Genomic DNA, 22,433 nt, shown 5'->3' on the forward strand with positions numbered 1-22,433 from the left:
AGTTGTAGTTGAACAGGTAAATCTGACAAAAAAAATGACAAATTATTTTAGGGTGTTCAGTTGGAGAATTTCTGTCGCCTGCAAGTATTTTCAACTTTACAATGTTGCTCCTTGTGGCAAATTGTTTGGAAACCATTGCTCCATATTGTACCCAGCTATGTTGTGTTTGGTCAGTCGATTCTCTGTGGGCAATCAGTCTTATACCACTGGGAAGCCTAATTTTCCCTTTAAATATTGTCACATTTGTATTAGTCCCCTCTGCCTGTGCCAAACAGCTTTTGGTGGTGGAAGCATGATGGTGTGTAGCAGCCTCTGCCTCATTGGAAAGGCAAGGCGTGTCATCACTGGAGCAAAATCTTGATGTAAACAGATATCCAGATGTGATTCTGCAATCAAAGTTCTATCTCCAACCACATCGGCTGACTGGATGCAAAGGCTAGTTGAGGAATTGGATGCCATCCCACAGCAGCGTGTGACCAAGCTGGTGACCAGCATGTGGAGGAAACTTCAGGCTGCTGTGGTTATGGACGTTTCTTTCACTTAATACTAAGACCTCTGTTTGGTCAATCAATAAATAGTTAAATTGTCAATATGTTTCTTCAGACTTCAATCATCCTGTCAGACAATAGTCAATGCAGAATTAGCCGTCCAATTGGCAGAGAGTAATTTTTCGTGGGCCCAACAAACACATTCAATACTGCTTTCCAACCCACAAATGCAAATTCCTTGCAAATGTAGCCACCTCTAATAGGAATAAACAGGCTATCCCATGGTATAAAGTTTATAAGCCCAGAAGCAGTACTAAAACAATTAACCAAAAAAATAAAATAAAAAAATCAAACACAGAAAAATGTCCTCAATTTCTGTGCTATGAGGGGAAAATATATGAAAATTCTGCAGATTGGGTAGGAACAGATGCGATGCCCACGGTGAAGGACGTTCTCCAAATGCGCTGTGATCCAGCCATGTTCTTAATGGTTGTGGAAGTGGGCCATAGGTTTACCTAAATCTGGTGTAAAGGGGGTCTAAAATAAAATAACCCCCACCTGTCTGCCTCTTAAAATTAAATAGAATACGTCCTAACTCTATTTATGTGATGCTTAAAATTTATGGCATGCCTAAACTGCTGCTCTAATTCATATTATAGTTAAAACCAGGCAATAATCTAATTTAAATCGAACAATTACTGAAACACAACCGTTAACCTCACAAACGTTTAGTAAAGTCTTCCTCCATTTGAAAGCCTCTAGCTGATATGCAACAAACGTATAATTGATATTGCCTTTGATTTCAAATATGGACATCTCTCAATCGTTGCTGCAAAGTTTTTCAAACCTTTTTTTCGGAACCAGGTCTTCTCTGCTGCTCAGCAGAAAACTCAAAGGCACAAACAAATTGTCAACAGCTTCTTTCTGACATTTCATCAGGCATCAGATGAGAATAAACTCAATCGTATACAACACATGGTACGACACATATTGGATTTTTAGTCATCTTGAAACATAAATGTCACATGTTATGAAACATTCTTTCATTTCTTTTTCTTAAATCTTTTTTTTTTTTAAAAACATGTCATGGTTGTAGACCAGCAGCAGGACCGTTTTGCAGCTCCAATGTTCTGAACGTTCCAGAATGAACTTTCCTTGCTTTGGATCAGTCAGGTGTGTTGGGCTGCCTCGGATAATGGCTGCAACCCATAAAGGGCATTTAGTCTTCATTTAGTGTGTTTTAGTGCACACGGTTAAAGTGTGGTCGTGTATGGCTGTCAGAACGAGGGAGCTCTATTGCTCATCGCGTCAGTATGCATCGTTACGGCTGCAGTAAAGCAGCGTTATTAAGTTCAGGCTTGTATTGCGTGAACCATTGCAGCTTTTTTACATTTTTTTTATTTTATTTTAATAAACATCGTATAAGAAGTTTCACACTGACACTCGTTCAGTGTGCGCTGTGGGCGAGGCACATGTTTGCTGCAGAGCTGCAGGTTTTCGGGGACTCTAACTGGGGTTTCGTGAAAGGCTTACTGAGTTTATTCCCACGGGAGCCGCCACCAGCAGTTTGGGGACGGGGCAGAAATGGTTTTCCATGGGAACGCACTGCAGCTCCACCGGTTCGGGGGTCAGAAGCTCTGAGGAGTCTACTGAAAGAAGCAGAAAGGAGGGAGACATGAGGACCAATGAGATTTAATGACACGCATGTCCAGAATGATGACTGCATCTAGTGCGGTGAGGCCCATTTTCCTGTAAGGTAGATACTGAATGAAGTATAGTTTTAATTTCTCCTATCAAACTTTAAATACCTCATGAAACTCCATGCACTGACATCATGGGCCTTGTGTGCTTCCAGATTATGCGATCAGGGTTGCAGAACCCAATAACCTACAGCTAGGGCTAACCCACACACATCTTTGAGCTTTTTGGTGCGATCCTCCTGCAGGCCCACCTACTAAATATGCACAGTGCTTTAAATACAATCAAAGTATTGTGCACTGTTCTCAAAATGTTAATATCTGCAACAGATTCTGCTGATCAACATATTTCTCAGATCAGATGGACACTGGAGGATGATACACCGTCTCAGGCTTTGCACTGTGACACACTCCCTCCACAACTCTGTATACAGTTCATAGAGGTTATGGGTTTATGGCTACCTCCACATTATCATATAATATAGATGAGTTGACTTCAATCCTCTCAATTCGTGCAGAGACCTCTCAGTTGATTGCCAGGCGTAACGCTTGAGCTGAAAGGGGCGACAGATTTTGTGTTTCATCCATACAAGATGCACATGTAGTTTTCAATATCTGGTCTAAAACAGCTAAAATGTGTTAGTGTTTAATATCAGGTTAACCAGAGCTAATTATTTACATCTTTGTTTGGGCTCAATTTGAACAATTTGAGCTAAACAAAGCGAATTATCCTGGATTAAAACATAATGGGTTGACCTGAAATAGGTACTTCCTTTGTTTGGGAGGGACAGTGATAAGAAAGTGAAAAAAGTTGTGATTATTTTTTTGTTTTACTCCTGTTCAAGCTAGTATCTGACCATTTTTCAGAGGAATGTTTGTAGGTTTCAGGCATAAAAAGCCCCTCTAACTAGTGAAACCGCTTTTGTTTTCACACATTACAGATAACAAAACAATGTTAAATTCATTAAAAGCATCCTGTCACAAGAACACGATTACGTCCCAGAAAATCCTATTTTAAAACAAGCTTATTGTTTTTAAATTATCTTTTATGTTTCTATTCTCTGTTTTGTTTCAATGCTTTTTTTATTGTGAAACAATTTGTGCTATATAAATAAAGTTTACTTATTTACAAAAGATGAATCTTGTATAAAAGCCTCAGCCTGCGGTAGAGGATCAAGAGAAGGATTATGGTGGACCCTGAACTTTGTATTTGTTGTCCTTTTTTTCTATATCTTATATATATATATGCCTTTTAAATACTCTTCATTTCTACTCTTCAATTTTTCCAGGCTCTTTAGTTGTCCACTTTCCTATTTTATATAACCAAGCAGAGCTACAAAATGTTAGTAAATGTTAATGCCTTAATGTTCAGGTAAAAGGACACGATTACAAAGCCGTTAAACCCCTGAGACGATATCTGAAAGGCCTTCAGAAAGCATCGATCAAATAGTTAATGGACTGAAGTTTATATAATGCTTTTCTAGCCATATTGACCTCTCAAAGCGCTTTACCTTCAAGCCACATTCACCCAGTTACACACATTCATACACCGATACGGAGTTGCGTGCCTTGCCCAGGGACACATCAGCATGTGACAGACAGGAAATTAGACTCAAACCCACAACCTCCCGGTTGCAAGATAACTACCCACTGAGCCACAGTCGCCCCTCCTTTAAAAAAAAAAAAACTTTCAAGAAAGTGTTCTCATGAGTAGCAAAATGTAAAAAAATGAAGAAATAAATGTGATTTAAGACTTTTGCACAATAATGTAGTTTTCAGATTCAGAAATTAGCTGAAGTACTTAGGTGGGCAGATAAAAATAAATAAATAGAAATACACAAATCTATTTTGGAAATGATTCATTTCACTTTTACTTAAGTGGGAATGTGCTGTGCTTTGCAGAGATGTGCACATTTTAGCAAATTACGACCACAGGCCTCAATGTATTTAGTTGGTATTTGGCATCAAGATCAGCCACAGGCACAAAGAAGTGCATGATTGAAGTGAAAAGAAAACAATGACTGCTTTTTACTTTTTTTTAACCAATAAAACCATGAAAAGAGTGAGATATGACTATATTTAGCCCCCCCCCCCACCACAACACTCCTGAATAAAATCCAGTAAAACTATCCGCTTTCAGATAGTCAGCTAAATTAAAAACAGTTGACATATGAGCAGTTTAATCTCAGCTGTTCTGTGAAGGCCTAAGAGATTTTTTAAAGAACATTTTTGACCAATAGATTCATTCAAGCTGTTTGAATAAGGCATTATTTATAGATCAGTATAAGGGATTTAAATCAGTCTTAAACCAGAATGTTTAGTGACTGTTTTAGATGTTTGCTCTAAATAAGCATTTCTTGATAATATAATAGATGACAGAGTCTACATTAACTAAGAGATTTTTTCTTGTCATATTGAGCAACATAATTAAAAGGTTTAGGTACTTTTTCTTTAAGACAATTAAAGCCTGTTAGTAAGACTTAGAAGTGAAGACTTCACTGGTAAAAAATGTCTCCCATTTTAAGTAATCCCTGTTTACCATTTGCTCGTTTGACACTAAAAAAGCGACGACAGATGAAATGTGAACAGAACTCGATACAAGCAGATGGTTCGTTAACCTAATAAACAAAAAGAGACAAGTGAGCAGGACCTACAGAGCTAAAATAAATCACAACTGAAATGAAAGAGCAAACCTGATTCGAGGCGGCGGATTCAGCGAAAGGGACATTGGTGACGGGGGTCGAGGCCGACGAAACAGTGGAGGTGGCACCGTGCATCATGGGAACTTTAATTCAGGCGAGTCAGACGAAAGACAGAGGATGGAGGGGGGGGGGGGATGCGGGAGGGAAGGGAGAGGGGGAGGAGGAACAGGGATGATATGGTTATCATGGCAAAATGTGCAGAGTAAAAAAAAAAAAAAATAAAATAATGGAATATCGAGTGATGTAGATGAGTTTAAACAGATATCAGGAGACATGCAAACAAAAGAAGAGAAAGAAAAATACATATTTCATTAGCTAACCACTTATCAAATGAAATACTAACCAACAAATAGTTAACCAAACAAGGAGATACACAACCATACAATCTGATCAGACTGGAGAATCTGATAATTGTATTTAATGAGCTGAGTATGTGTATGAAAGGAGCAAATGATCCATACAAAAATAGATATATTTTCACTTATATGAACCCGTTAACACAACTAGAAGTTGCAGAAAAGGTGAAGTTGGGCTTTTCTGGTCATATATCTGCTTTGCTTTGAACTATTTAAACCGGTCAGCCCATTTTGACTGAAACAAGTCAGCAGCACACAGCTGGGTTAGTGAAAGCTCCCTCTGCATCTCTGTGAGTTAGTTGGTTATTAGAAAACCAACGCTTTAAATGAGACGCAGCCCGTGTTAAGATGCCAGAGTCAACAAGTCACTGTTACAAACACAGTTTTCACATGGTTTACAGATTCCTGCAGATTCTCTCTAGAGCTTATAGTCAGAACCAGATCCCATCAACCAGATACCGGGCTTCATTCTTCAGTCTCCCTCAGTTGGTCTTCTCTAGGTCTGCTTTGGCAGCATCTATTTGGTACGGTCATGGTTAAAGAAACAACAATTTGAATTTAACTTCTAGTGAACAAACACAAACATCTATAATGGCAAATCAAAAATAAATCCCCGGCCACAGCGGAATAAAATCGAACACCTAGACATGCAGCGTTGCTCTTTGGAATCCAAGAAAGGTAAAAAAAATAAAATAAAACAACTGAATCAGAATCAAGTTTAATCGCCAAGTAGGTTTGCACTTACAAGGAATTTGACTTGGTATTGATGGTGCAGACAAAAAATAAGAATACAGTAAAATAAGAAGTAACAGGATATATACACGGAAGCTGTATATATCCTTTTACTTCTTATTTCACTGTATTCTTATTTTTTGTCTGCACCATCAATACCATGTCAAATTCCTTGTAAGTGCAAACCTACTTGGCGATTAAACCTGATTCTGATTCAGTTGTTTTATTATTTTTTAACTTGGGATATTGCACAGGTGGCGTCCTGTTATAACTGATACTAGAATTAACTAAGTTCCTAAGAGCAATGTGCTGGTGAAGATTATCAGTTATCCAGGTCATGATCAATCCAAAAAAGGTTAAAAAATAAAACAATTGGACTTCTATTCTGAAGCTGAAAATGTTTCTACTCCCATCCAGGCAGCTTTCTCATTTCAAAATGTCTGGAGTAGAGTGGAGTTCAAAGCTATATAGACCTGCAGGCGAGGCCTCCTTAGAGCTTAAGATTCACATGTAGATTCACCTGGAAGGCGAATGCTACACTACTCCAGACATTTTGAAATGAGAAAGCTGCCTGGATGGGAGTAGAAATGTCTTCAGCTTCAGAATAGAAGACCAATTGTTTTATTTTTTTACCTTTTTTGGATTGATCATGACCTGGATGATTGAGAATCTTCACCAGCACATTGCTCTTAGGAACTTAGTTAATTCTTGTGTCACCTGTGCAATATCCCAAGTTGTGAAATTCCCACAATCAGCTGTTAATGGTCTTTAGCTCAAGAACAATATGTGGAGAACTTCATTAAGTTTACTACGCTGAGCTGCTCCATCCAAATCCTACATCAACAACTTAATAAAGCCGGGGGCCGCGGGACTCCAGAGGAGTGGAGACTTGTTCTCTGGCATGACGAATCATGCCTCTCAGTCTGGTAAACCGATGGGCGAGTCTGTTTTGGCAGCTCTCAGGAGAACAACACTTATTCGGCTACGTTGTGTCAAAGCAGGAACAGCTTCAACATACCAAAACATGTTGGATAATTTTATGCACCAAGCTTCGTGGGAAGAGTTTGGGGATGGGCCCTTCATGTTTCTGCATGACAGCACAGCTGGTGCACAAAGCCAGGTCCATGAGGACATGCATGGGTGAGTTAGACGTGGAAGAACATATCTGGTCTCCACATTTTCCTCACCCCCTCAACATAGAACACCTTAGTGGGGACATATCATGTAAAATCCACTTTTTTAGCCCTTAAATAGATTGTTTTGTTGTGTCCTTGGAGTCGTAGGAGTGCAGAAAAGTTGAATGTAGTCTCTCCAGGTTCTGTGTAGATGTCTTTATATTCTGTTTGGTTCCTATTTTTCAGTCCGATCACTTTTCTCTGTGTTTTTTCTGTTACGTTTACCGAACAACTGCATCACAGTATTTGCTGCGGAGCTGCTAAACAAGGTCGTGGACTTCTGGCTTACCGGTTTTGCAAATCCACCATTTCTATTTCTTACAGCTGTTTTGTAGTCCAAGCTGAAGGATGCTGGAGCTACAAGTGGATAAGTCAAATTGTTTGGATGTTGGGTGTTATTAGTACAGACAACTCATGACGCCGTCCTCCACCTTACTACAAAAATGGGAGAAAGGGATGGAGGGGAAAGTTGTGCGACCAGGAAGCTGGCGGGAAGTGCCTCTTGTGCATTTAAAGAGACAGCACCAAAACGAGTTGCTCTCAGACGGACACCAGAACAGGGGTTAAAAGAGGGGCTGTGGGGAGGCAATAACGAGGAATTCACACCAAAGCATTGCAGTTCCACTTTATATGGACCACAACTCAATGATTTCAATATGAAAAGGACGGTATTGAAAATCACCATATGTCACCTTTAAAATGGACGCTTCTCTGTCCAACAGCAGTGTCTGACCTCACCAATGCGCCTCTGGAAGAATTGTTAAAAATGCCTTTAAATCCACTTCTAAAACTTGTGGAAAGCCTTCACAGAATAGCTGAAGATGTTGTTGCTACAAAGGATGGGCCAACATGTCTTTAAAGCCTAGAAATGAATGGGGTGACACTCAAATCAGTGAAGGTGAAGGCAGGTTACTTTTATAGTGTATTCCTCTGTGTCTATTTATTCACCAAACATGTGGACAAAATTAAAAGTATGGGTGTAAACGTTCCAGCTGCTTGTATGACCACCTTTAGTTGTTTTCATGACTTCATGAAACTGTGGAGGAGTTTCACTTCACTTCTTTTAGTAAGACTAATGTTAAATGATCCAGTCTGGCCTATGATTTGGCTGTCAGACAGAGGAGCTCATGTTTGACTCTACAAGATCTTTGGTAAACAGAAGAGTTCAGGGTTAATGACTGAAAGGTGGTCAGGTCCTGTGGCAACAAAATAAGCCCAAATCCTCACCCAACCACTACCATGTTTAAGATGCAACAGTGTGTTGTATTGCCAGATAGTCTTAAGAGAGAAATTTCCGTAGTAGTTTCCATTAGTTTCTCTTAATGGGGAGACTGGACACTATCATAAATGTTAATCTTTCTCATTATGGATTTCAAGTAGTTAGAAACTAGGTTTATATTATTTTCTAAGGTCATTGCCAGTACCTTACCACCTTGACATTGTGTTAATCTGATCGCTGCAGACCAACAAACTTCCTCTGTTTTTATAAAGGTGATCACATTTGCTACAAAGCCGTTTATTGTGTGAACTTGATTAACAGCATTGTTGTCTGAAACTCAAAAAGGACCTCTTTTGAATGTCAGAATGACAAAAAAGCATCCCCCAGCATAAAACTGGTAATCCTATGGCGCTTGTGCAGCCTCAAAGCCGAAATAAGAAAACAATCCGAAATTCAACTGCGTTTTCAGCAAGAAAGATTTAACACAAACCGTTTCTCAGGCTTCTGACGTTTGTTGTTTTGCTCCATTTATCCAGACAGAACCAGTATGACTGTGTCAGGTTTAAAGGCCTCCCTGCTTGCACAGCTTATCACCTCTGCTTGTATGAGACTGAGATCAGGTCTTTGTGGTGAACACTGCAAAACGTTGACTTTCTGGTCCTTAAAAATTTGGCAACTAACTACACTTAGGGCCGCTGTTCATTAGGAAGACCCATTTGCGTTTTAATCTGTACCTTCCTAGCTCATGTCATGAAATGTTGCTTCAGTTTCTCTGCTTAAAGCCATTCCCCCATAATTTCATCTACTTTGTGAAGCGCACCATTCCCTCCAGCAGCAAAACACTCACAAAGTATGAAGCTGTCACACCTGTACGTCGCAGCGGGCAGGCCGTTCCCAGGTATTCCCCCGTTTGGTACTGATGTGACGATGGTGATTATGGTTAAACACTTCAGTTTTAGTTCCATCAGACCACACTGGAGATGTCTCCACAGCTTAGGTCTTTTCCCCCTGAGTGCGTTTGCAAACTGAAATCTGGATTTTTATGTTGATTTTAAAGTTGTGGAATTATTTCACTGTGAATAAAGACTTTCTTTTACAAGCTACACAAAGCATCCTCACAAGACCTTTTGCTTTTTTTTTTAGGGTTAATACACATATTTTGACACCAAAACACGTTCATGTCTTGGACACAGAGACAGCCTACTTCCTATGCAACATAATGGCTAAACATTTGCATGCTGTTAATACTTGTTATGGCTTGAATTGTTGCGCTTTCAGGCATCTGGAAAGGATACCTAAGTATGAACCAGACTTATAGAAGTCCACATTTACCTTCCTGACATCTCGATTGAGTTCTTTTAATTTTTTAATGACGTGTTACCTGTGCTGTGAGGTGTTAAAACCCTATAAATGTTGCAGTATTGCTAAGTCAGATCATGTCTGCATTCCTCTATGAAGAGCAATATCTTTTATTCATTTATTTTTTTTCAAATGTCAGGTTTATGCTTCTTTGTGTGACTGGTGGACCCTGATGTTGCCGGTGCATCCAGAGACTCACCAGCGGGGATGAAGGCTGGTTGCTGCAGCTGCATGTTAGCCAGGGCTTGCTGGTAGTGGAACATGCTAGGGTTGAAGACGGCAGCAGCTGCTCCATTGCTCTTCTCTAAGATCTGCCTCTTTGGCAGCGACTGCATGGCGCCTTGAGCTAATGCCTGGCCAGGTGGAGAGTTAAAGAGAGGAAAAGACAGGATATCTATCAACAGTCTAAACATACCTTTAAAACGATATCTAAGGCCATATATGGATCATTTTAAAGCTGCCCGTTTGCAGCGTGTAAACACTTTCAGAGCCACAAGAGGGCGACGCTGCACAAAACGTGAATTGAAACGCTGCAGGAACACCAAAAGGTCAAATCAAAAACAGAATAACAACAGCAAGTATTCATCTCTAAAAAAGGGGCCATGCTGAAACATATAAGTGCACAAGAGGATGATCACGAGGCGCTCGTACCAGTAAAATGCAAATAAAATGATCCACATGGGATTAAATAGCTGCAAGATGCAATGCCTGCCTGACCCTGAGCTATTTTTAGCTATATTTGATTTATCTCAGGTCAAATAGTTTATAGACAGACGTGACGGTGGAGAGCAGCCAGCAGAAATTCAGTATGCAGCATTGGGCAACAGAAGCAGATGCTTGGTAAGTCTTGTCCTTGTTTTAAACATGCACGCTGCACATTTGGCCAGCTTCAAGATGGCTCATGAAAACTGTGGCCTGCTTTAGTAACGAATGTAGAGATATAGAATAAAACAAGAGAATGCGTTGTGTTGGGAGGAGATACACCGCACAAGCTGATAGAAAACATCTAAACATCTTGCATCCGGACAAGGACGAGGAGTCACTTGTTTTTTAATGGCACTCCTGGGAAGAACTCACCAAGGATGCGGGTGCTGTGTTTTGACTGGCTTGGTGCTGTGAAGCCTTGATCCTGGCCTGCAGGTGAGCCGGTGGGTGGAAGTACTTGCACTTGTCCCGGCTGCAGCGGCCCTTTATGTAGTCCATGCACACAATGACGGAGTTCTCGCTGCAGTCCACCATGCCGGCCTCCAGGGGGTGAGCGTAGCGGCAGTCGCTCTCACCCCGTGTGCAGTTACCGCGCTGGAATTCCCTGCAAACCTGCCAGGGCCACCGGGAAGGCCGATCAACATCTCGCTTTCGTCGTGCTTTGACTAAACATAGAAACACGGCAACTGCACGAGGGCTGGCATACCTCGAGCTTGTCCGTGCGAGTGTGCTTTTGTGCCGAGGTGCCGTTGCCCATCGCTGTCAGGCTGGTGGGACTTCCGGGGACGAGAAGGGGAGTGCTGGGCAGCAGCTCGGGCATCAGGCCCATGGCCGGGCCCATGTGGCTCAGATATGGACTGAATGCCATGCTGGGACTGGTTGCCAGGGAAGGCGTCACTGGAAAGGTTGTCTAGGAGCAAAACGAGCAACGGGGCAAAAATAAAAGGGACAACATTTTTGACAAAACAACTCAGTTATCCAAGTAGGATCTTAGCAATCTATTCTAATTGCTTCAGGCATTTAAAGAGGTGCAGAGCTGAAATCACATAACAACGTACAATACTGCGGAGAGATGCACAGAAAAGTCAGCTGGTGATTGGAGTCGGCGGATTTTCATCTTAATCAGACACGTTACGATACAACTGTTCAATAACAAATACATAAATAACGAAAACAGATTTAAAATGAAACTATTTTGATATGGAAGGTTAAACGGGAAGGATTTTGAAAAAGTAGAAACCCTTTGGTAGTATTAAGCACGGTATCATGTAGGGATGGACTATATACACTGCAAAAATAAAACTAAAAATAAGAAAAATCTTCTTGAAATGAGAGTATTTTTCCTTGATTTGAGCATGTAAATAAGATTATTTGCCAATGGAATAAGATTTTTGCACTTAAAATAGGGACAATTCATCTCCATCATCCTATTTCAAGTGCTGTATATCTAATTATCTTATTTTAGGGTCAAAAATACTCATTCCTTTGGCAGATGATCTTATTTACCTGCTGAAATCAAGGGCAAATACACTCATTTTAATTATTTTTAGTTCTCTTTTTGCAGTGTATCTGCATCGACATTGTTATTGGTCAATGTTTGTCATTTTTTAACTTATTGGTATTGATACCATCAGTACACCTGGGCCACTATTAATAACCAATCTCTCTTTCCATGTTCTCGACGCTTGTGTATGTGTTTCAAGAGGGTTAGGAGGTTGGTCATGTGGTATTTGCCGTGTGACAGCGACGCAGCGCAAAACTGCAAGGTATTTAATTAAGGCAGGGAATCAATGAGGTCTGGTTTTCGTAGTGTTGCAAGTATAAGCAAATATATGTAAAATATAGGGATGTGTTAAAAAATTACATTTTCCAATTCTGAATAGTTTCTCATATTGATTCCTACAGATCAATTCATAAAACCAAAAACTGATTTTTGAAAAAAGCGTTTTCCACTGTGAACTTAAATGTGAACTTAAACTCCACTCCAAGAGGTGAATTTTTATTTTTAATAATACACCAGGTCAGTGTCCAAATAACAGCTGTAGATATCTCTGGAGTCCTGTTTTCTACTCTGGATCTGTTTGGGTTTTCTGCTCCTCAGCAGGTTTGTAAAAGCAATTGTCTCAACATTCAGAGACAAGTTTGGTCCTTACAGCCACCATTAACTACTTTATTAATTTGCGGTTGAATATTAATATAATACTAGTATCAACATGTTGCATAACTACACAGTCATGTAATTCAGGTAACAGCAGAAAAAAAAAGCAATCCAGTTTGATACCGGATCAGACTGAAAAGAATCGATTCTAAATCTTGAGAATCAAAATTTATTCTATGCTTGAAGTTTAAATCGATACCCATCCCTAGTAATATATACAATATCTGTGAATATACGCTATCGGTTCTAACTGTAATATCAATATAAGAGCTTAATATCAGCCCAGATTTTGATACCAGTGCATCCTTTATCATATATAGGGAATATAACAACAAAAAGATTGCCATTTTAGCATTTTTAGTAACAGTTATGCTAAAGACATTTAAAATATTATGCTCCATTTTTCTTTCCTTTTGTTTCAAAGTAGTTGAACTCCTAGGCCTCTTGCTGCATGTCTTACTCTTTCTGCCTGTTTCCTGCCTGGTAACTATGAATAAAGCCCACCAGAGCCACAGCATCTTCAAAGTTAAGTTAAACCCTGTTGCTCTCTCATATATATCACTTCTGCTAAATAAATAGCACCAATAATGAGCTCTTGTGATTCCTCATGACTGCTAAAACTGGTACTAGCATGTCAAAGTTTTGCAAAAATTTTATTTTATTTTTTTTAAAATCAGCCACAAAACTGATCAGCGCATCTCCAGTTTTGAAACATCCTGCATTTCTTTATAATTTACTTCCGAGAACACCAAACTTGTAACTTGCCCTTAAATAGTAGCTTTCCAGGTTTTCTTTTTGCTTTTTAGGATACAAGTGATTTACCAATAAACTGACCAGACGTCATTCAAATTTGTGAGACTTCAATCTACGTCCAGCTGTTGCTGAATATGCAAAGACAAGTGGACATTTACTCAGTATGCTCGTTGCTGGGATGCAGAATCCGTATTAATGCAAATTAAAAACAGCAGAGCATGAACATCTATTAAATAAATATTTTAAAAAACAGCACATTACAAGAGAAATCTTAGATCAGTTTTAGTCAGAGTTAATGTGTGTTGTAGTCTAAACTGCTCACAATCGGCTGCAGCTGTGCTCCGGGCAGCATGAACTGCATCTGTTGAGCCAACATGGCCGCCGCGGCCTTCTGCTGGATCAGGTTGTTTCTTCCGTTAATCTCCAGCTGGGTTTTCAGGTGCGGCGGTGGGTGCAGGTATTTACAATTCTCTCGTGTGCAGCGGCCCTGAGGAAGGGGGCGGGAAAGGAGGAGGCAACGGGGGTTGACAGCAGAGCGGGAGAAAGAAACATTAAGAGTGAGAAACCAAACGGATCAAAGCTGAGTTTTGGATGAGAACGACCACAGAGCGCTCAAATTAAACACAATGTGTTAAGTTATTGTTGCGGCTCCATTTAATCATTCAGGATTTAACTACATAAGCATAAATAATTTGCACTTTCATAGAAACATCTGTGTCCAATAAATTTTGGTTAAATTACACTGAAGGCACTGCAGAGACTTTGGTTTATTTTTAAAGGTTTTCTAATGTAAGCACAATTTAAAAAATGCCATAAAAAAACAACATTTGACTTTACATTCTGACACAGCATAAAAATAAACTCCAGGGATCAGAAATAAACACACACATGCTCAACTATTGCCATTCTCTAACCGATGCTGTCCAAAAAACAAATTAAATAAATAAACATAAAGAGAACTAAAGAAAATTACAAAACATCCATCCAGCCATTGTTCTAGGCGTTGAGATTATCCGTGCAGGATTGTGGGTGAGTGTTTCTCCAGCAGTCCTTGGGCAAGAGACAGGGTACACCCTGGACTGGTTCAGGGTATACCCTGGACATTCACAGATAACAGAAGTGTAGACTAAAATTAAAATAACTCTTCTGTAATTACTCACAAAGACCAATGCAGGACATAAGTCAGCTTCTATTCCATACACATGTGTGTGTGTATATATATATATATATATATATATATATATATATATATATATATATATATATATATATATATATATATATATATATATATACACACACATAATATTTAACATTTCTGTTTAACTTGAGAGGAAGAGTAAAATTGAGAAGCAAATACTTTAATAAATGAAAACATCACGCCATCATTCATATTTCTGTTGGAACAAAACTGTTAAATACCTGAATATATTAGAAAATAAGTGTGTTTAACTTGTAAATGCAGCTTTGGTCGGTATAATGTCAAAAAGAACAATATTACAACTGTATATAACAAAGAGTGGATGAAATGGGTCAATCACTTTAATCACGCAGCTTTATTCATTTCTAAAGGGCTTATTTTGTTATTTTTACACATTTTCCGGCCTTATTTGTATTCAGGCGTTTAGCTCAAAATAGTTATGTTCATTTGTTAATTTCCATGTAAAAAGTTGAGATATGTCAAAGAGAAGAGTGGAAAATATTAGAAAATCATGACATATGGGGTTGATTTTGTCTGTGATTAACATGTGTTCCTAACCCTATCTGAGCTTTAGCATCTCAGTCACTAAATCACATGAATATATAATAGATATTTATTCTCCAAACAGGGATTTATGGCACAATCAGCACGTGACATTGGCCAGTCAACTTATTACAAACACAACAAAAAGTAAACTAGCAAAGCCCACAGTCTACGTTTATGGCAGACAATCAGCAACATTCTTTGCTTCTGACTTCTGCGCATAAACACCAAATTATACACCAGTGTTGTCCAAGTTCAGATGATACGGTAAAAACATAATCAATTAAAACATGTTCTCATAACAGAAACATAGAGAATCTAACTAGATTATTTAATTGAAAAACAACCACATCTGGGAGAATAAAAAATAGTAAATAAAAAGCTGCAATAACCAAGCTGCATAAATGTGCTCAGATATAAACTAACAATTTGCTAAGTCACATTTTGATTTAACTCCAGCCTTCATTCTGCTTGGGTCCATCAATTAAAGACAATTTGATTGACTGGAAATAAGGTTCACCATCTTTATAGGATACTCTAGCCACTTTCTTATTTCCATTCTTTAGCTAAGGCCAGAGTTTGCAAAGATGTTACAATGAAGCAAAAATAATCTCAAAAGACGAAGGCATCCACCAGAGGAAGATACAAAAGATTTCCACTGCACAACATAATAATCTAATGTTTTCTCCATATGTCTGGAGAAACGAGGAGGGTTTACAGGCAGAAGCTTTTCCTTAGAAAGAAAACATCCAAACCTGCCGAAAATGTTCCAAAACCTGATATGATGAAAACACATTTCGGCTCACTTTCAAAAGGAAAGTTTGAGACAAAAGCAATGTTGCTAATATCCAAATATCGGAGAAATAAAAAACACTATTACCACAATGACAAACGGTGGCGGCAGCATCATGATGTGGGTTACTTTTCTTTAGATGTAACAATGAGGATTTGACCCAAAACCTTCACATTTCAGCTAAAAAGCGGAAGATGAAAAGAGATTTTTGTTTTCTAGCATCCCCGCGAGTCCACACACACACACACACAACAAAACCAGCAAATGGACTTCCCTTTACTGATGTTAAATGAAAAACTGCTTATAATAAGAGTTGGTTTAATTGTGTGCGCACTGATGAAAGGTTACTGCACATTTTTTATTCTTTATTCTTTTCCCCCGAACAGATTTGTTTGTTTTCCAGCTGAACTGCACCGCGCAGACCCCTCGTTAAAGATGGAAAAAGTTTGGGAAAGATTTATCAGCTTCTAATTATTCCTGTCACAAAAACCAAGACCATATTTTAAACCTTTGAGAGCTGTTTTATATCACTGTCAAGCAGGGTTTGAATGGGCTGCACGATAATTATGGCTTAGATTTGAACTCAAAAAGATGAAGATTTATTTGCCAGGTTGTCCAGTGAGGAAGGGGAAATCAGGAAAGATGAAAGGAGACCTAACAAACCAGCACCACACCAATTTGTGACGGAGGAGACACCCCAAAACAAGCAGGAAAACATTGGAGGTGTTTGTTATTAGTCGTTTCCTTTTTTGTTGTGCTTATTCATTAGTGGTTTTGGCAGTATACTGCACAAACACCTTCAAATTAACTTCTTTATTACATTAGTGGCGTGAATATTTCCCTGACTAAGCAATAAAAAACAGCCTGGCGAAAACCTGCCACTCTTGATCCGTGATATAAAGTTCTGGGACGCAAGTTTTTCTCTAACAGCGGTCCCTAAATTGTGCAACACGCCACTACCTCGGACCTCAGCCCCGCATCAGCCTCTCAATTATGAAACCTGAGAAGTAACTAGTGTACTATAGCCACCTAAATAGGCTATTCTATTAATTTATTTGGTATATTTATTTTGGTCACTTTTTCTGGTCACTTTAGTTTATTCTTTATCATTATTTAATAACATAACTCAGGTCTCTTAAGTTATTTTTCTTAAAAAAAATTCTGTTATGGTTAAAAAAGTTGGTTAAATAAAGATTTAATAGGATTTCTGTGTTTGTGTTATTTATTTAAATCAAATCATTTAGCAATATCATAAAATGTCCAGGCAGTGCTGCACATAAAATATGGTTTTAAATATTTTTAATAATTATCGATATCGATCAATATGCATTTTTTTTTTTTTATCTATAAGCTTTTTTTCTATATCGCCCAGCCCTACTTTGGAGAACACATTCTTTGGACTGACAAGACAAGTGTTGGACTTTTAGAAAAGTGTTTGTCCCGTTACATCTGGTGTAAATCCTACACAGCATTACAGATAAAGAACATCACAGCAGCAGCCAGAAAGGTGATGATACTTGCCATAATTTAAGGAATACTTTTCACATCACTGTATTTTGGACATTTTTGGTTACAAAAACAACAGACTAAGCATGTGTTAAGCTGGTTAATTTTTTTTTTTTTATTTGAAAAGCTAAAAGTAAAACAAATTATTTTAGAAATTTTCTGTTAACACATCATTTATTAAAACAAATTTAAGCTTTTAATGTTTCAATTAGCTAACTTTAGCTGCTATGGCCAAGAGTCATGTTGATTCATGTTATTTGTATTCAATATGTTCACCCGTATTTTAAAACTAAAAGTTTCAAACCAGAATAAAATCCAGCTGTCAGTTCACTCGGTCTCTGGATGTTGTAAAAGCAGAGGGCCTCTCTGGCAGAATGGGGAAACGGTGAAGACTGCGCTGCATGAATGCTGCAGACCATCACACAGGTAGAGAAGAAACTGCAGTCTTCATCTAAATCCTGGGCCAACAGCAGCTCTACAGCCCTGCAGACAAGCTGTAAACCCGCTAATCTACCTCCACAGAGCCTCAACCAGGCCGTATAATGGAGGCAGCGCTAAAAAGGAAGGGAAAATTAAAAAGTCCGATGACGAGCTGAGGTCATATTGCGGAGAATCTGACAGTGATGGATGGGGACACATAAAACGGTTCACCCCCAGGAGGACTGCACATGACAAGAGGAGACACTGCAGAGTCTGCCTTGCCGGCATCCTTTCACGTCAGAAAATAAGCACACAGGTGAGCCTGCAGCTGCATGACAAATGGTCCGACAGCACAGCGGCTAACACGAGCACCCACAGCGGAGATGTGAGCAAGCTTTGCGTCAGCGGGCTGTGTGTTCAGGGATGAGTTAATCATAGAGAGAAAGTCCCACGAGCCCAGCACTGCTGCTCCACCTCAGAGCGACAGAAAAGCACATCCTAATGATCTCATGGTTTGCTCCTAGCCTACCTAGGAAAATAAACCACAGCAGTGTCTGAATTTGGGGCCTTGTCAGAGTGAACATGAGTAGACATAAAAATGTGTTATGTGGCTGTAAAAACTAGAGACAGAGGCCTGTGAGAAGCGGTGCTGAGGAGAGGTCAGGAATCTCCTTTTTTTTTTGGTTGCCACGGCAACACGCTACGCAACGCAGAGATGCTCAGAGAGGAGAGAGCCGTCCCATTAACAAATATGATCTCCAGGACAGCTGCGCACAGTTTATACAGTTTATATCTTTATCTAATGTATAAAAAACAGCAAAAACTCGGGCGGTTTGTTTATTAAAAAGGCTCGGGGAGACTGGGCCTCTTCTCATGGGAGACAATAAGATCAAAAGCTGAATGTTTGTGAAACGTTTATTCATCTAAATGTGTAAAGCAAAGTCTTGATGAGATATAGATATATATATATATATATATATATATATATATATATATATATATATATATATATACATATATATATATAAGGGCTGGACAATATAGAAAAAAAAGCATATTGATAAAATACAAATCATATGATTGGTATCGATAATTATCACATTTTGCTGTTGCTTAGTGACCTATTTTTAGATAATCACAAACACTGAATTCAAAGTCAAGCTTTATTCAACCAACTTTTTTACCAAAACTGCATGTTTTTAAAAAATAAAAAAGAACACTATGAAGGGGGCGGAGTTGGGTTCCCGGGTCTGCGTTTGTGATTGGTTGGGAGGATTAATGACTGCAATATCAATCTACATGATTGGCTAGAATGTGGAAGGAAGCAAAAACTTATTCTATTGAACTTTTTATTGACCCAGCCCCTTTTTATTTATTTATTTAATTATATATATATATATATATATATATATATATATATATATATATATATATATATATATATATATATAGATATATATATATATATATATATATATATATAATAAAACACAAATAAAAGTAAAAGCTGTTCAACTAGGACAAATAAACATATTTGTCCTAGTTGTAGTTATATGGGAAATAAATGTTATATTTATTTCTTAATTTTTTTTTCAGTTACATCCACAAACCTAAATGTGTTTTTTTGAGATTTTTTTGTGTAAGATCTACACAAACTAAGGAATAATTATAGAATGGAAGGAAATAAATTCATGATAATAATAAAAAACAAACGTTTGTATATAAAAGTATTTAAAAAAAACACTTAGTGGTCAACTTTGTTGAAATAAAGCCAACAGAGGTCCTCTTTAACTTCTTAAGACCCATGAATTTTGGTCCAAAGGCAAAAGGCTTTTAGACACCTGAACAAAGACTGATAAAATGAGTCCCTCTTCAAAGATATTTTTAATCAGTTGTAATTCTCAATTACTGATCTGTCAGGAGAATGGAACATATATGTTTGAAGAGAAACATAATTACATTATTAAACACAAAAAGCCTATGTTTGGAGCACAACTCTCAGCTCTTAAAGAGGATAAAGTTTGCCACAAGCCATGTACATGACACAGCAAACAACAAAGGCACTCGGGTGAGATAAAAACTAAAAATTTAACTTTTTCCCAATATACAAAACCCTGTGCGAGGAGGGAAAACTAAGACTGCACATTTCTGTGGACAGACCACCATGGTGGTAGCACCCTCATGGGAAACGGGTTACAGTTGATGAGCAGGTGGGTTGAACTTAATCCAGACTCACTCCTGCCCTTCATGTTTCCTCAGCGTAGGGAGGAGGGAACTCTGACGTCAGGTAGGGCGCGTGGTCTCATTACGCACCTCAGCTTGTAGCAAGCCGGAGAAACGCTAGCTGAGATTTGGGAAAACAGAGATGGGAATTGGTTTCAAAGCCGAACGCGACAGCTGCAGTGTGGGAGCACTTTGGATTCAAACCAAATGACCGCGGTGAACCTGTGCGAGCCGGTATGTCGCATTTGTTGTAAAACAGCAGCAACTAACCGGGGCGATGCAGCAAAACATGCAGCTGGACCTAAAACATAATCGTCCCATGCATTTTTCCCAGGTGGGGAAAAAAAACAAAAACACAACTGATGGGTTGTCTATGTCTTCCTGACGGTGCACATTTCCTGGAGCTTGTAATCGACAAACATGGCGCACACTCACAGACAGTGTGGTTAAGGTGGCCAGATGTCCCCAATTTTCAGGGACACTTCCTGTTTTGGACATCCTATCCCTAGAAATGTCCCCGATTTCAGCGTTTTATGAATGAGAACAAAGTGTTGCGCGCAACAACAGTCACTATGGTAGCTGGTGGCGCCGCTGTTAGCATTACAGACAGAGCTGTAGAAGAAGAGACGAGCATGCTGTCCCCGACTCAACCACCCACCTGCCTTACCTGTCGTCAGGTTTATATTCCCCACCTCCCATGGGTAAATAAATTGTTTTCCAGTTCTTGTGTAAATTTTTCTTTAGAAATCAGCATTTATTGATCTTTGAGAGGGTGTACCTACATTATTATGCCATTGGCATTCTATGACAATATTATTGCTTATTTCAATCATGTCAGGGCCAATTAATTGTCCGTCTGAATTTGTTATCATGCCCAGTTAGAAAGAAAAGATGAACAAAAACTAAATAATGTATCAGGTTTATTATCTTGTTGTTGTGTGTGCATATTTTCATCAACAAAAGCAGGATCTGGTTTGTAGTAGTGTTGCGTCAATGCTATTTTTTAGCCCCGATACCGATACCTGGCTGTGCAGTATTGGCCGATACCATCTGTTTGAAATTGATGTGTGTGTGTATATATATATATATATATATATATATATATATATATATATATATATATATATATATATATATATATATATATATATATAGTAGAACTTTTTATTGCCTACCTGGAAAGGGTGATAGTTGTTGAATAAACTTTTAGCTCTCAAAGGCCAAAATAGTGCAACATTCGTGAAATTATAACATGTATAATAGTAGTGCAACAGTAAGACAGTAAAATTACATTAATAATTGAATAATCTCTTTTAAAGCCTGAGTTTTGGCTCTCAAATGCCAAAATAGCACAACTTTAATGAACTTATATAACACGTATAATACTAGTCGGGAGAGAGAAGGCTGCGTTCAAGTGACATACAAACATCAAAATGGTATCGGTGCCTATTTGTTGGTACTCACCGATACCATTTTAGTGCTGGATCGTGGCGCCGTCCCATACTGGCATCTGTATCGGTATCGTTATCGGTGCAACACTAGTTTTTAGTGAAAGTCCCTAGATGTTTGTGCTCCTGTTTACTATCAAATGAAGTAAAAAGAAAGAAAACACGGTTGAGAAAAGATCAAAACTGTGTGTTGCTCCGCACATTTTCAGTTTTAAGAAGACTTTCGTTTGTATCATAGTCAAATGGCCTTGCATCAGTAAAAACGTGCTTTCCTTGATTTTCTCTGACATGTAAATATACAGCATACCACATTTATACCATCCTTGAATTGTGGGCCAGACAAAATTAACCCAAAGGCTGCGAATGACCCAAAAAAGCCTGCTCTTTGGACACCCCTGGTTTAGATCAAAGCATATGCAATAGAAGGGCCCAGTCAAAGTCAGGAGCTGATTTCAATTAAAAATATGCAGCAAGAGATGATGCTTGAAGTTCACTGATACTCTCCATCCAACTGTACCGAGCTTGATCCATTTTTCAACAAAGAATGGGCAAAAATGTCAGTCTTTAGACGTGCAAAAGCACATCAACAGGTGGTGCTACATAGCGCATTGAATTAGGATAGTTGAATACAAATACAAAGTTCACCTTTCATGTTTTTATCTGTAAAGGAAGCCACCCTCTTTCTGCTCCATATATACTTTATGTTGGTCTATCACAGAAAATCCCAACAAAATCCTCTGAAGCGTCAGGGACAACATTTAAAAAGGTGAATGAATACCTTTACAAGTCGCCGCGTCTTCATAACATTTGGAGTGAACAAAGGAAATTATACACAAACAGAGGTGATTCAAATATGACATTGTGGCTGAATCTGCTGTCTGGTGATGGGCATACGGGATTTCCACACTAATCACATGAGATGACAGCAGCACTCCAGTTAACAAGGTAAAAAGAA

General features: G+C 38.7%; 1 protein-coding gene across 3 annotated transcripts in view; it reads right to left on the bottom strand.

Moving 5' to 3' along the window:
* Positions 1-1,462: 1,462 nt before the first annotated feature.
* The window catches only part of mbnl3 (muscleblind-like splicing regulator 3), a 38,978-nt gene continuing 18,007 nt past the window's right edge, over positions 1,463-22,433 (bottom strand). For 2 of the 3 annotated variants that reach the window (XM_021316008.2, XM_036127048.1), the window contains exons 3-7: positions 13,667-13,831; positions 11,140-11,343; positions 10,806-11,045; positions 9,928-10,081; positions 1,463-2,137 (exon numbers count right to left, since the gene is read on the bottom strand). In XM_021316008.2, the coding sequence (XP_021171683.1) occupies positions 1,995-2,137; positions 9,928-10,081; positions 10,806-11,045; positions 11,140-11,343; positions 13,667-13,831 (906 nt within the window). In that variant the 3' untranslated portion in view covers positions 1,463-1,994. Of the gene's footprint in view, positions 2,138-4,878; positions 4,971-9,927; positions 10,082-10,805; positions 11,046-11,139; positions 11,344-13,666; positions 13,832-22,433 lie in introns of all 3 variants that reach the window. The other variant, XM_012861721.3, reaches the window with a different exon arrangement.

The sequence above is a fragment of the Fundulus heteroclitus genome, chromosome 23 (genome assembly GCF_011125445.2).
Source record: "Fundulus heteroclitus isolate FHET01 chromosome 23, MU-UCD_Fhet_4.1, whole genome shotgun sequence".
NCBI classification, from domain to species: domain Eukaryota; kingdom Metazoa; phylum Chordata; class Actinopteri; order Cyprinodontiformes; family Fundulidae; genus Fundulus; species Fundulus heteroclitus.